This window comes from Opisthorchis viverrini, assembly GCF_000715545.1.
Source record: "Opisthorchis viverrini unplaced genomic scaffold opera_v5_64, whole genome shotgun sequence".
Taxonomy (NCBI): Eukaryota; Metazoa; Platyhelminthes; class Trematoda; order Opisthorchiida; family Opisthorchiidae; genus Opisthorchis; species Opisthorchis viverrini.
The window spans coordinates 1,206,644-1,219,756 of record NW_008751720.1 but is presented as its reverse complement, the minus strand read 5'-3'; the positions used below and the strand labels follow the sequence as shown (position 1 = coordinate 1,219,756).

General features: G+C 44.8%; 1 protein-coding gene across 1 annotated transcript; it reads right to left on the bottom strand.

Moving 5' to 3' along the window:
* Positions 1 to 1,978: 1,978 nt before the first annotated feature.
* Positions 1,979 to 2,218, bottom strand: T265_04097 (hypothetical protein; the record flags this gene model as incomplete). Its single annotated transcript, XM_009168743.1, has 1 exon — positions 1,979 to 2,218. One exon carries the CDS (start codon positions 2,216 to 2,218, stop codon positions 1,979 to 1,981), a length of 240 nt encoding a protein of 79 aa, XP_009167007.1.
* Positions 2,219 to 13,113: the final 10,895 nt, after the last annotated feature.

The following is a 13,113-nucleotide window of genomic DNA, read 5'->3' as shown; positions in this document are numbered from 1 at the left end:
GGCAGCAAAACTGATAGCCATTGAGAAAACCCAACTTAGTATATGACACGTAGAGAAAACGTATAAGCGAAGCCAAATGACGTTCGGACCTTGCCTGATTTGTTATCCAGACCTTCAGAAGCGATACTGTTGATAGGGAAACTGAAGTTACTCAGTTACTATGGTGGTTGTCGTTACTGTACGCGAGTGTGGAAGGTTCAACTTCCCATATATATATATATATATATATATATATATATATATATGCTCAGAAGAAAGATCTTTCGCTGTGTCGGCTGCACGGGTAAAAGTAGAACGACCGTTTGGTCGGAGTTGCCATCAAAGAATTGTCAAAATATTGTAACATATTTCATGAGACATCTCACTCCTTGTCCATTGCTCCATAGTCTACCTGTCGAAAGAATAAGTTCAATCAAGTGAATCGTTCAAATGCAGCGTCGACTCAAAAATTTACCTGAAACGCACCATGAACTGGTGTACTCTGATCGCAAAAGAGTCTTACACAATGCACAAACCGTGTGCCGCGCACATGGGCGATATCCTTATGAGTAAATTACGCTTAAAATTGTCACAATCCGCAATCAACCCCTTGAAACTGAAGAGACTAGGCTTGTTTCTATTCGTCACCCAGTCGGTCGTTTGCGATTTTTTGTTTTCGGCATAAAACTCTAATCAATGCATATCACCAACTTTGCTTGGAAGAACTCTCTACTCCGCTTAGGAAAATGTAAAGAACAAATTTTCAATTTTCAGATAGCTTCCACGAAGCCACTATACTGCTTGAGTGTTGAAAACTAACGAAATATGCGGGTATTCAACCGGCAATTTATTCATCAATCATATGTTCCAATCTTTAGGCTCCTATGAACCTCCCAAATCAGATGGTGAATAATAAACGCAGTTTATCACAAAGTTTAATTTGCACATTTCTCACAAAAATTGTTTGAATCCGCATAAAAACCTTTGAACCTGATGAGCTTTGGTCGCTACGCAGCCCGTCATTTGGGTGAATCAATTCATCAACTTGATTACTGAATAAAATAATTTTAGCAAATTAACCGAACCCGTGAACGGAGCAAGTTATCATAAATGCGTACTGTAAACATTGGTTTGCCCCATATTGGGTGGTTTAACAATTCGGGGCGGTCTAAACATTTTTCTATGGGCTTTGCGGGATTTCGGATTTTGTGCGCAATTCTCTTTCGAATGACAGATGCTTTGCAACAATAAATTCGCCTCCCTACATGCAAATCAATGTCGTTAACAACGATTAACACCAACCCCTGATACCGTTAATAAAAAGGTCTCCTTAATCTACCGCGGCAAAATTCGTGTCCGTACACTGAAGTTGAATCATTTGAACCGCCAGTTTCCTAAACGCGCATCTCCATACAAAATCGGTTAAACTTCCTGTGCGGATTAGGCCTGCCTTGCTTGGAAATGAGTGCTCACCTAACACGATAGTGGATTGTCTGTCCAAATGCCTGATTGTGTGGATATATATATATATATATATATTTGCTCAGAAGAAAGATCTTTCGCTGTGTCGGCTGCACGGGTAAAAGTAGAACGACCGTTTGGTCGGAGTTGCCATCAAAGAATTGTCAAAATATTGTAACATATTTCATGAGACATCTCACTCCTTGTCCATTGCTCCATAGTCTACCTGTCGAAAGAATAAGTTCAATCAAGTGAATCGTTCAAATGCAGCGTCGACTCAAAAATTTACCTGAAACGCACCATGAACTGGTGTACTCTGATCGCAAAAGAGTCTTACTTAGCTTGCCGAACTTGCGACGTTGGAAGCCGTTATCACACTTCACCGAGTAAGACTGCAATTGCCNTGAAATCAGTTAGTGTGACTTGCAAATTCCTGCTGCTTTGGTGTAATTTACCTCCTAGCTTTTGCATAACAGGACCCAGCACTTATCAGACCCAGCATACTCAGCCAACCGATCGCTTTTTCAGGTTTTAGCTCCTACCCAACCTTGGTAGACATACTGACTAGTGATGGTGATGCTGGCGTTGGGACAAGCTTCAAGGATGCAGAACATCCCACATACGTGGAATCATAGCCATCGATTTTCTTAGTGTACGATGAAAGCCCAGCGGCGGACTTTCTACCCAAATCAAAAGCTCCAAGTTGGACTGGACTAGCCTTGCGGAAACGTGTAGCGACGCCCATTGACAGATCAGCGAGAGACTTTGACTGTGACATGAGGGAACACTACAAATGTCCCATAACCACTGGTCAGTAAACCAGGGAGTAGCCGACATGGGTGATAATTGCGAGATGGTACTCTGAAAACGTCAAGCTGCAAGTAAGCAGTTCCACTCCGTCAAAAGCGGCCAGTCTTATTGCGAATCCGCTCGTGGCTGTGAGGGCTGTGCTAGAAAGTCCTGAATACACCGCATTGACCACGTTGATCACGGGCGAAGTGAGAATCTGTACGAATACCAGACAGAAGCGACCGCCGTCGAATAAGCCACGTGATCCTCGTCAAATCGGAAGACTGCTTGCTGAATTCAAGATGAAGTCATCTACAACGACGAGCCTCTTCACATTTCCACCAAAAAAGTACCCTCTGGTTGCCTAGTCAAAGGACCAAGCAACCCTGTAGGGGGCAGAGAAACACTTTGACGACCAAATTCCGACCAAAGGCCCATGGAACTGAACAAAAGTATGTTCACCGCAAATTTATGCACAACGGCAAACACGGGTGTCCAAAATAAGGCATTGGAGGTCCTACAAGTAAAAAGCTTTGAAATTTTAGACCAAGGTGAAAGACATGTATCTCTCGATACAAGAGATAGCTATTAACCATATCGTGAGGAAGGACACCCACAGATAAACAGGGAGCATTGAAAATGTGCTGTTTGTACCTTTATCTCACTTCCATTATAACATTACGTATTTTGTCAACTGCATAACCCTTTTTTGTTTGAGTACGAAAAACTACAATAAAACGCGCACTTGTACAATTTCACGCAATACAAACGTAGTCGTTCACTCCAACTCTTTCTTCTGAGTTCGCTCACACTTACAGTTGTCATTCGCGAGACTCAAGTGTTAACTCTGGTATTAAAACATTTCATAACGTATTCGGAATCTATTGTATGTGGGAACTGTTCAGAAGACCCCTGGACAACCATGATCGGATCATCGCTTATTCGCTGACTTAGACCAACGACGAACTATTTTAGAGAGAATAATTATTAGTAAGTCTGCTCCATCTTGCCTCATTAGTGTATTTTCAATCCAGAGTTGTTTTTATTTATTTGCCACACACCCCTGGTAAAGTAACTCATTGCGTAACCAGACCACTACAAAAGCAACAAGACGGAAGACGGACTGGTACGTTGCAGAGGCCATTGAAAGTTTTGGAATCAAAAGCTGGCCTGGAATTATTAAATCTGCCAACCTCTACGGTTGAACAGCAACTCTCTGCTCTCACCTTCGGATGCGGCAGGAATACTTGTCCAAAAACTGCCCCAGACTTTTCAAACGTCCCGATATTCGGCAGTCAGCTTGCCTGGATGCACCGTCCATAATCATATTCACAGAGATCAGGCTCATGCCAGGTTACTCTGATGCTGAAATCTCGATAGTCGGTCACTCCATTTTGCGACTAACTTAGGACAAGGAAAGCCAGGTTTGGTTGACTTATGCCTCAATACATCCCTGTCCTACCCAGGTCTTCTCCAGCCACATCACTGACTCTTTTGTGATGCCCAATGGATTCCAATTCTGCTGCGTGAGACTGTTTCTCAACATCACCTCCCGATGTCCCTCCTACCCGCCGGAAAACGGCATGTTCTTCCGGCTACTTACGACTCTTTGCTGCCAGATAACCTCAATCTTTATAAGGCCCCCTACATTTAGTTCCAGCGCATCGGGCCTAGTAGACATTTTGTTTCAGTGCCCAGTGAGGTCGCTAATTAGAGCTCTCGGACCCATGGTGTCGATGCCAACTGGCAACATTGCCGGATTTCGTTATCATCAAGGCAAGACACTTCGTTTGTCAAGTGATGTTGAAGTCTTTCCCGGGACATAGTGAACACTGTGCACTGATATTTAGTTCCAGTTGCTACCGGGTAGGAAACCTTGGGTCGAAAACGCGGGATAGAACCTTATGCCACACAGGAATGCTGATATTTTCTGGTAAGATTAAACTGGGCCCAGTTTCAGCGGAGGAAATATGCGGGAGTTCTTTCCAGAAAATTTACAGAATTGACGCGGTATTCCTTCCAAAGTAACCATCTCACAGTTGACTAAGCCGGGAGCGACCAAAAAGCAAATGAGGTCTAAACGGTTCTGCAAAATGACAACCACAAGAAAATTTGAAGACAACTCTGCATTTGGAAGGTGCTAAACCACAGTAAATTTAGAATCCGCCAACGTAACTTACAAAGACGGACCGCGATACTAAGCCACGTCCAAGAAATAAAAGTACGTGAAATACCGCCAGGGGAATTAAGAGTAACGCAATGGTGGTATCTAAAGCTTTCCGATAATACTGTGTTCTGCATAGAGATCTCATCGCGACCAAGCGTAGCAGGACGCAACTACGGACGGCCCCGACCCGCCATGGTTTTCACGGAGGCTGATATAAGTAAACTTGCACAAGACAAACCCTTTCGTCACTCTGGAGCCAGAGGAAGTCCATCCAGGAATCCTGAAGGAAACACGGTTCACCTTGCAAAACATTTCTTCATGACCTTCCGTCAGTCGCTTAATGGCGGAAGCCTTCCTTCTGCTCAGTAGTAAGTGACTGCCACACCCATCTAGAATCCGAAAACCATTATCCCAGGGCAGCCACAGTCCTAAAAGTTCCACAAGCATGCCGTGCAAGGTTATGGGACGTGTTCTAAAGCGGAATACTTCAAGTCATCTCACGGCTGACGACTTGATATCGTCGGCGCAACATGGTTACCTAGCGAAACGTCCTAGTGTATAGAATAAACTGCTATTTATACATGGCTTACCACGATCCAAAGATGAAGGTATTTTTTTGGAAACCATAAATTTCAACTTTTCAAAAGCATCGCAACAGGTGTCTGACCATCTTGAAGCAGGCTTTTTCACTCCATCACAAAACTCGGACCAAAAAGCCGTCCATCTTCTCGGAAGATTTTGCACAGTTTCTCCTGGATTATTTGTATTTACCTCCAGATATTTCTGCAATCCTACAGCACACTAACCAAGCTATTTACAGCGTATATAAAAGGACGCAACCCTCAAGAGTGTCCCCAAGAAGTTGCTAAGACAATGGTTATTATTTTCAAATACATATAATATTGGACGAGTCTGTGGGTTCTTTATCTCTATTCACTTGACGACTGCTGCCCCCGAAGACCTAACTCTTATATACGCTTTGCTTAAACAAAGGCTCACCGAGAGTATTTTTGCCGCTTGATTTGCTTTCACATGGCATGGGCGTGGAGAGATGACTTACAAATGTGAAGCGAGCGCTTTATGATACGGGATTTTTTTACTGTTTTTGGCAGTTGATGGATGGAATAAACCTCCTTCGACAGTTGTCCACTTCGTTTCTTTTGACCGGTTCAACTCCATTTAAGTTGCTTTTCTGTATAAGTACCTATGCTGACGAAATTATTGTCAAATTTAGTGGTCACTTCAAAAATAATTTCTGATGAAAATTACCCAGAGTTGACCGCTTTACAGCTGGCGACCGCCAGACATATCCACAAGATCAACCTTGCTGGTTGAACCGTGGAAACTTCTTTCAAAGTGCATTGGAATATCAGCTGAGTGGTTTTTTTATTCCAAAAACACCACAAACAACGCTGGAATCTCCGTTCCGTACTTTTCACCGCCCTCTTAACATGATACCGCAATAAACACTCCTGTGGTCCGTGATTCTGGTGCAATATAACCTATACCTGTGTGCACATACGACCTAGCCACAGTGAATCAGTCACCAAACGCGATCACGCTTTCTAGTGTGGGATCAGACGCAGCTTCATTTTCGATTACCCGTTACCAGCATTTTGCATGGAAGTCAAATCAATTCATGCGACAAGGCGTTCGGACTTAGAACCTGGGCGAACTGGAGTACCATCGCCTCCGAGAGGACCTAATTCTTGCTCACGCCCTGTTTAAACAAAGCTTAGCAAACAGGTTTTTTACCGTTGAACCAGCAAACACAAGGCGGGGACACAGTAAGAAAATTTTCAAGCTCAGAGCACACACATTCATTGGACAAAATATTTCTCATTTCGGGTAGTAGGTGAGTGGAATGACCTTCCTCCGACGGTCGTTCAAACTCCTTTCAGAACCCAGTTTAAAGCACTATCAGACACTTATTTATGCGAATCCTTGCGCTGGAGAGCATGCTGTCCCGTGTTGAGAACATAAAGAGCAGTGCTACACCCTTTTTCACTTGTGCCTTTCAGGTGAACGACAGCCACTGACCGACAAGAACAAAAGCGACCTCGGAAAATTGGGTAATAGCCTCGATCCTGTGTATCATTCCGTGAATCCTGTAACAGGGGTCGTGTGATGCGGCTGCTGTCTGTCCTGAATCTAGTTAGACCGCCAAGAGGAAGGGAGACCTTCGCCGCGAATTCGTTTTTCAGGAAACCCGGACCGAACGGTTGCAAGCCAAAAGTAAAGATTTCACATGCACATGGTTTTAAAAAACGGGACATGCCTACGCATCCTCTTGAACTTCCCCGGATATTCACTGACCGTTGCACAATAGTAATAATAATGTCTATTCCCAAATAGTGGGCGAAATATCTACAAAGCTGCTCCATAACGTCCCTGATAACTTCACCTTCTATAAGATGAGGGAACGGAGTTTGTTCACCAGACCGATTTCCGGACCAATTTGGTTACCACTGTCAGCGAATGACTATGACCCCCCAGAACGATCAGACACAGGTTCCATCCCGAATGCACTCAGCCGAAAAGGATGCCCATAACGACGCAGCTGTCACTCACAATGGTATTCCGTCTACCTTAAGTATTCCTTCATCCGAAGAAACAGAAACCCTTGAACATTAACCTTCCAAATCCGACCACTGCGACACGTCTCCGGACTCACTGCGCCAGTCCCATATGATAAAGAACACTGAGCAGTGGAAGCACCTGCGATGATCCTGGACTCTCTGAATTCTGGTTTGCAAAGCCATGAAGATGGACCGGTTGCACCACTCAGAGTATGTTCTGCTGAATCTCAAAGGTTCCAACAAATACACACCGTGTACGCCTTTTTCCCGGCCGGTCAACATGGCAGGTGCCATCACCCATTAATTTTACTCGCAGTTCAAATCTTCGAATTCTGCTAGCTGGGTAAGCTCAGGACCGGCGAAAAGAATTCTTCGGGGACCCAAAAATGCTACTGTTGAGGCTCCTGATTTGAAACTTTGAGTGACGCGTGGGTTAAATAACCCCAAATGTCTAAATGAAGATTTGAGTTTGAAAGCTTACTGTGATATTGACACGAAGGAAGGCGAATTTATACAATAAGACTCAATCTCTTGCGTTCCTCGCCTCAGCAAATGCACTAGTCTGTCACTGATCGGCACAGTGCAGTGCGAAGGTACTCCCACGAACTCACGTCGGGCCTAATGCTGGCCCTGTAGTGTGCTTTGCGATTGTTCCTTCTGAGGGCAGCCTGGTGATTCTGACAGGCAGTGCAATCACCAGAAACCCATGACAGGACAAGTCAAGGCAGGCTCCGCAAATCCGGCACGAACACAGGTGAATAAGGGATCCGCTGTGTACATTCACACATACATGCCAGTATGCCAGTATGGGACGGGACGGTCATTGCGGTAAGGTGAGTGGCCGGCACAGATAAGCAAACCAACTGAAGACCAAAATGTACATGAAAATAGTAAGCGAACGTTCACACATACATGCCAGTATGCCAGTATGAGACGGGACGGTCATTGCGGTTAGGTGAGCGGCCAGCACAGATAAGCAGAACAACTGAAGACCAAAAAGTACATGGAACTAGCAAGCAAACAAATGGGAGAATGATCATGGAGTCGAGTTGGATTTAATAACCACTGTTTTCGTTGGCAAACCAGCGCTTCGGTTAGGTTGGCAGTGCCACGCTACAAACGCGAATCCCGGAGATGTGTGTGGTGATTTTGTTTCAGTGCAAACGGACATTTTATAGTGGAGAATTTGGAAGAGTTGAGAAGATGGTTCTGATGAATTAGTTTGACTTCAGGATCTCTTGAGCTCTCAGTTGTCAAGATAGTTGTCCTTATGTTATGCTTCCTTGAGGAGCGGATAGGGGAGCGACTTCGGACAAGTATGTGTTAAGAATAAACACAAGTGTTTTAACCCGAGCGACTGACCAGTGCTAATTCACACCGTCGGTATCTCTTCTAAGGCACTATATGGTCAGACTTTAGTGCTGCCTAAAATCAATCAGCACACGGCCGAAGCAATCGTTTGCCGTTAAAGCCAAGCGCCAAGTCCCCCAAGAAGACTACCCAAATGAGTCTCATGAGGCTTAAGCATACTCACAGCTGCAGCAATTTTCTAGCTCTTAGCTGGCCATAACAGGGCACTCAAGGCTTCATAAGACTTGCCTTTGGTGTTGCCAGAGTCACAGTTGGCTGTGGCGTTAGTAGGCACGAAGTAATCAACTTCCCATTTGTGAAAGTACCCCACGTAAGTTGCCAGACTATCGACATTTACGCAGTCAAACAATGTCCGCAAGCCAGGCGGATCAAAATATTACCGGCCATTGTACAACCTGCCACAGAGACCTCCGGATCGCCAAAGTTACGTACCCAAAAGCGAGGGGAGTAATAAGGATATTAGCTTGGATCCTGATAATTTGTTCCTGACACCCTGCACGCGTCAAGTTTAAATGCGTCGACTGTGCAACCAAGAGCAGCCTGTTTACCTGCATGCTTCAGAGAACAAAAATTGAAGACAAAACCAACAAAGTAGGTTTCGAGATCTGGAAATTGTTTTCCGGAAGATTGGAACACTTGGCACCAGGTAAAACGTAGATGTCGCGTCCAAAAGCGATAGAATTTGAACTAAAGTAGTCAAAGATAATGCATGAACGTCCAAAAAGCATATATGATTTATAATAGAGCAAGTCAGATGAAAAAATGTATGTGAATGGGGAACAAGGAAGGCAATGTTATTAACCTTAGTTGCGCTCAAAGACCTGCCGTATGCACCAAGTTAGGTGACACGACTGGAGATTCGGCACAACGACCATCGTGGCATGACAGAAGTTTAAGCAGTGAGAAAGATTAATCTCTGCAGGCTGGGATAATGTAAATGTACCCAAACCCTCGCTGGAAGATGACAAGGACCTCAACGATATTCTTCGGCTTAAAAGTCAAATAGCAAGACAACGGTGTATGGCATGGAATGCTAGTTCAGTAATACCTTCAAACAAGTCGTAATAATGTTCCAACAAAGGACGTACATATCCTAATACAATGTGCAAAACGATGCAGTAACTGTGTGCACTCAACACATATGTAAAGTGATCGTTACTGTGAGGCGGGGAAGGCGCGAAATACTACGGATCTAGAGCGGCAGCCTTGCTGCCTGCCGTATTAAGCTGTGTATCCCAGTTTCATAAATAGCTGGAAAGCAGTGCTGTTAGTATAGACGGTCGTCAGCCTGACCGGGTCTACTAATTTCACGCATGGTTGATGGGTCACTGAATCCCGTTATTCTATCGTTGCAGCCCATCAAAGCACTAGGCAAAGCGCGCTCCGCAAGGTCGATCAGTCCATAACCTACAAAGTACACACTGAAAGTTACGTTTCTTAGAAGAGTTCGTTCCTCATAAAGCCACTTAGATTACCTTGCTACCGCCAGCCCGATGTTCCCACCAGAATCCGTGCATGTTTCACGGATGTTGGTGACCAAATACGGACCTTTCATATACCCTCTGCGCAATGCTGATCGCACTGTCAAAGTACAAACTCTGCCCCTGGCAAAAAAACTGGCGTCACACCAGTAACACGTGCGTCGAATCCTGGAAAAGGGTTTGGACTTCGTGATTCGAGAATGGACCTCTCCACGTTCAGCCCGCCGGGAATTACGCAGCCACCCAAATAAATAAGTTGAACTAAGACGTCCATTGGCTTGCCCGCGGGCCCCAAGTTTGGGTTACAGCACACCGTTTTGTGGGGGCATCTTGAACCTTGAACTTGTGAACCGCGAGTCCAACGGCGCGACAAAACTAGCTAGACTACCTAGACTGCCTAGAGTGACTTTCACCACTAAATGACCGGAGTCCAAGAACGCAACATCGTCTGTCTGCTCAACATTTCTAGAACGCCCCTGGAGCGATTCGGATCGTCTTTATAGCCAAACAGAAAATTATTATTAGTAATAATAATGTTTTTAGAAAGTCGAACTGGACCTTTTTCGAGGAATACACTTATTCGCAAATCAATTTGGTTTTCACGAGAGACAGCTGAATCTCTGGTTTATGATATACTCCAGCTGAATGTCCTGCACACAGACCGCCTCATGTTTCGGTTGGCACCAAATTGATTGCAAATAGGTGTGTTTCTCGAAAACAGTTCAATTTGTGTCCAAGTTAATCATATGGTAGATGGAAACTCGGGAACTGTGCCTACCTGATGAGCCTCAAGAAGGACGGAAGCGGTCGTGGGCTGTCTAAGGGTTTTCAACAACCTTGTGAATAGCTTCTTTTATGAAAATGTACTGCGATATCTCGAATATCGTGCCAAATGAAACATGAGACGGCCTGTGTGCAGCACATTCACATTCAGTTGTAGAATGTCATAAACGAGAGATTCAGTCTAGTTTATCGTGAAAACCAAATTGATTTGCGAGTGTATTTCTCGAATAATAATGTTTATTCTCTACTTGTGGATGGCATAACATCAGGCATGGTCATTTGGTTACTGTCAGAATAAAGCATGACTGGGTTGATTTGTGGGCACTGGAGAGTGCGCGAAAAAGGAGGCATCGTCATAAACAGTTGGCGATGTCTGATGAAGAAGATAATGGGTCCATTTCCCGACTTGTAGGGAGTGTGCTGATTGAGGCGTGATCGGATCATTACAACCTAAATGCGACAGGCAACATGACAACAAGGCAACGAGGAGGAAAGTACAACCAACGGGGCATGCTTATTACATGAAACGTCATCGCAGTTGCAAGAACCGGGAAAAACTAGGATAATGTGCATGAGGGCCGACTAGTTCAAAGATGTAACCGACTGACATGAACTAAAGGTGAGAACCATTGCTGACCATCAGTGATCTTGGGCGGATAAAGAAATGGCCAGAGTCACAACAGGTGAATATGGGCTGCTGACTAGAAGCACACCCAACTTTTTTCGAAGTAGTGACTTTAACGGGGAGTTCATCTAATCCATTTGCAACTCCCAGTAAATGTGGTGCTCGTAGCACTAAGCGAAATTTCAAGGTCACGGACTATCACCGATTCGCACTTTGTTACCGGTTTACGCGAAATAAAACATGAAATCGCACTTCAGCATGTTTTGCCACCTTTCGGTGTTCATTAGGAATAAAAAACATCTAAAGAATATATAATGCAACGTTCACCCTGGAAGATCGGGCGCTGAGGTTTGTTTGCTCTACATTCCTCAGATTTAACAGACTAGATGATGTTGTTCGGCGGACCTGGTCACAACACATTTTTCCATGGATCTCAACTTTCATTAAGTGCAACATTGTTGGGCAACAGCAAGAAATGTGCAGTGGCGATTCGAGGATCGTCTCTGTGGATAATCCCCTTTCCCAGATATGCACAACTAGCCTGTCGCGAGATAGCTGCAGGTATCATATATATTATGAATATGACGCGCTATAGGTGGTGACCGCATTGAGTGGTCGCCATAATATCGGTAGCCTTTATCACTCACCTCGACTACTTATCGTAACTTCTTGGTCCGTGTCTATGTGGGACGCTGATTACGGGGCCTCGCCCATACACGACAGCCTAATCCAATGACCAACGACGGTCTTTTATACCCATAGATCTAGACGTTGTCATTCATCTAGAATACTTATTGTAACTGCCAGGCCAGCGTCTATGTAAGACGCAAGTTATTGGACCTCACCTGCACACGGTGGCATAATCCAATGACCAATGACGATCTTTCATACCCATAACTATACGCGACGCCGCCTATTTTTGCCACCTATAGTAAACACCAGGCCAGTATCCATTCGTGGCGGTGAGATTAATGTCTTAGCTATGCGTGATAGCCCAATATGACGGCCCCCAACATTCATCGCTGCACTCGATGTTGCCCTACCTGGCCAAATCTCGCACCTGCTGGGTCCGTGTCCAAGTGCGGCGTTGACTAACCGGTAACCTAATCCAACCTAATCTGCGTACTCGCAACTGTACGCGTTGTCGCTTATCTTTGCTACTTATGACAAACACCGGGTCAGTATTTGTGCAAACCAATGCATACGAGTCCTAAATTTTGCACACCTACCCAATCCAACGGCGAACGACGGACTTCATACTCGTAGCTGTACGCGATATCGCCCACCTTGACTACTTCTCAAGGATACTAGGCCAGTGCCTACATGCGGCACTGATTGTCAGGCCTCAACTATGCGGAGTGTACTAATTTAACTGCGAACGATGGCCCGTCATGCCAATAACTGTGCATGCTCTTGTTTATGTCTGCTACGTATGGTAAATACCAGGCCGGTATCTATGCGGGTCGATAAAAATGAGCCTCCAACTATGCGTCATAACTGTAGTTGATATCGCCTACATTGGCCACTTATCGTAATTGACAAGACTGTGTCTATGGGCAACGTTGAGTACGATACTACAGCTATGCGCAATAGCCCAGTCCAATGACCAATGATGGCCTTCCTTACCCATAACTGTACTCGATATCATCTGCCGAGGTACTTATAATAACTGCCGAGCCCATGCACATGTACGTGGCTGACTACAGTGCCCCGACTATACATAATAGACTAATTCCAAGTCCAACGACGGTCCTTCATATCCCTGTGTCGTCCACCTGTCAACCCCATACCTAAATTATACACAACCACCCTTAACAAATCACTGTGTTCTATTTATTGGTTGCATCGATACAAACATAGTGTGTGGTCATTCCAGTC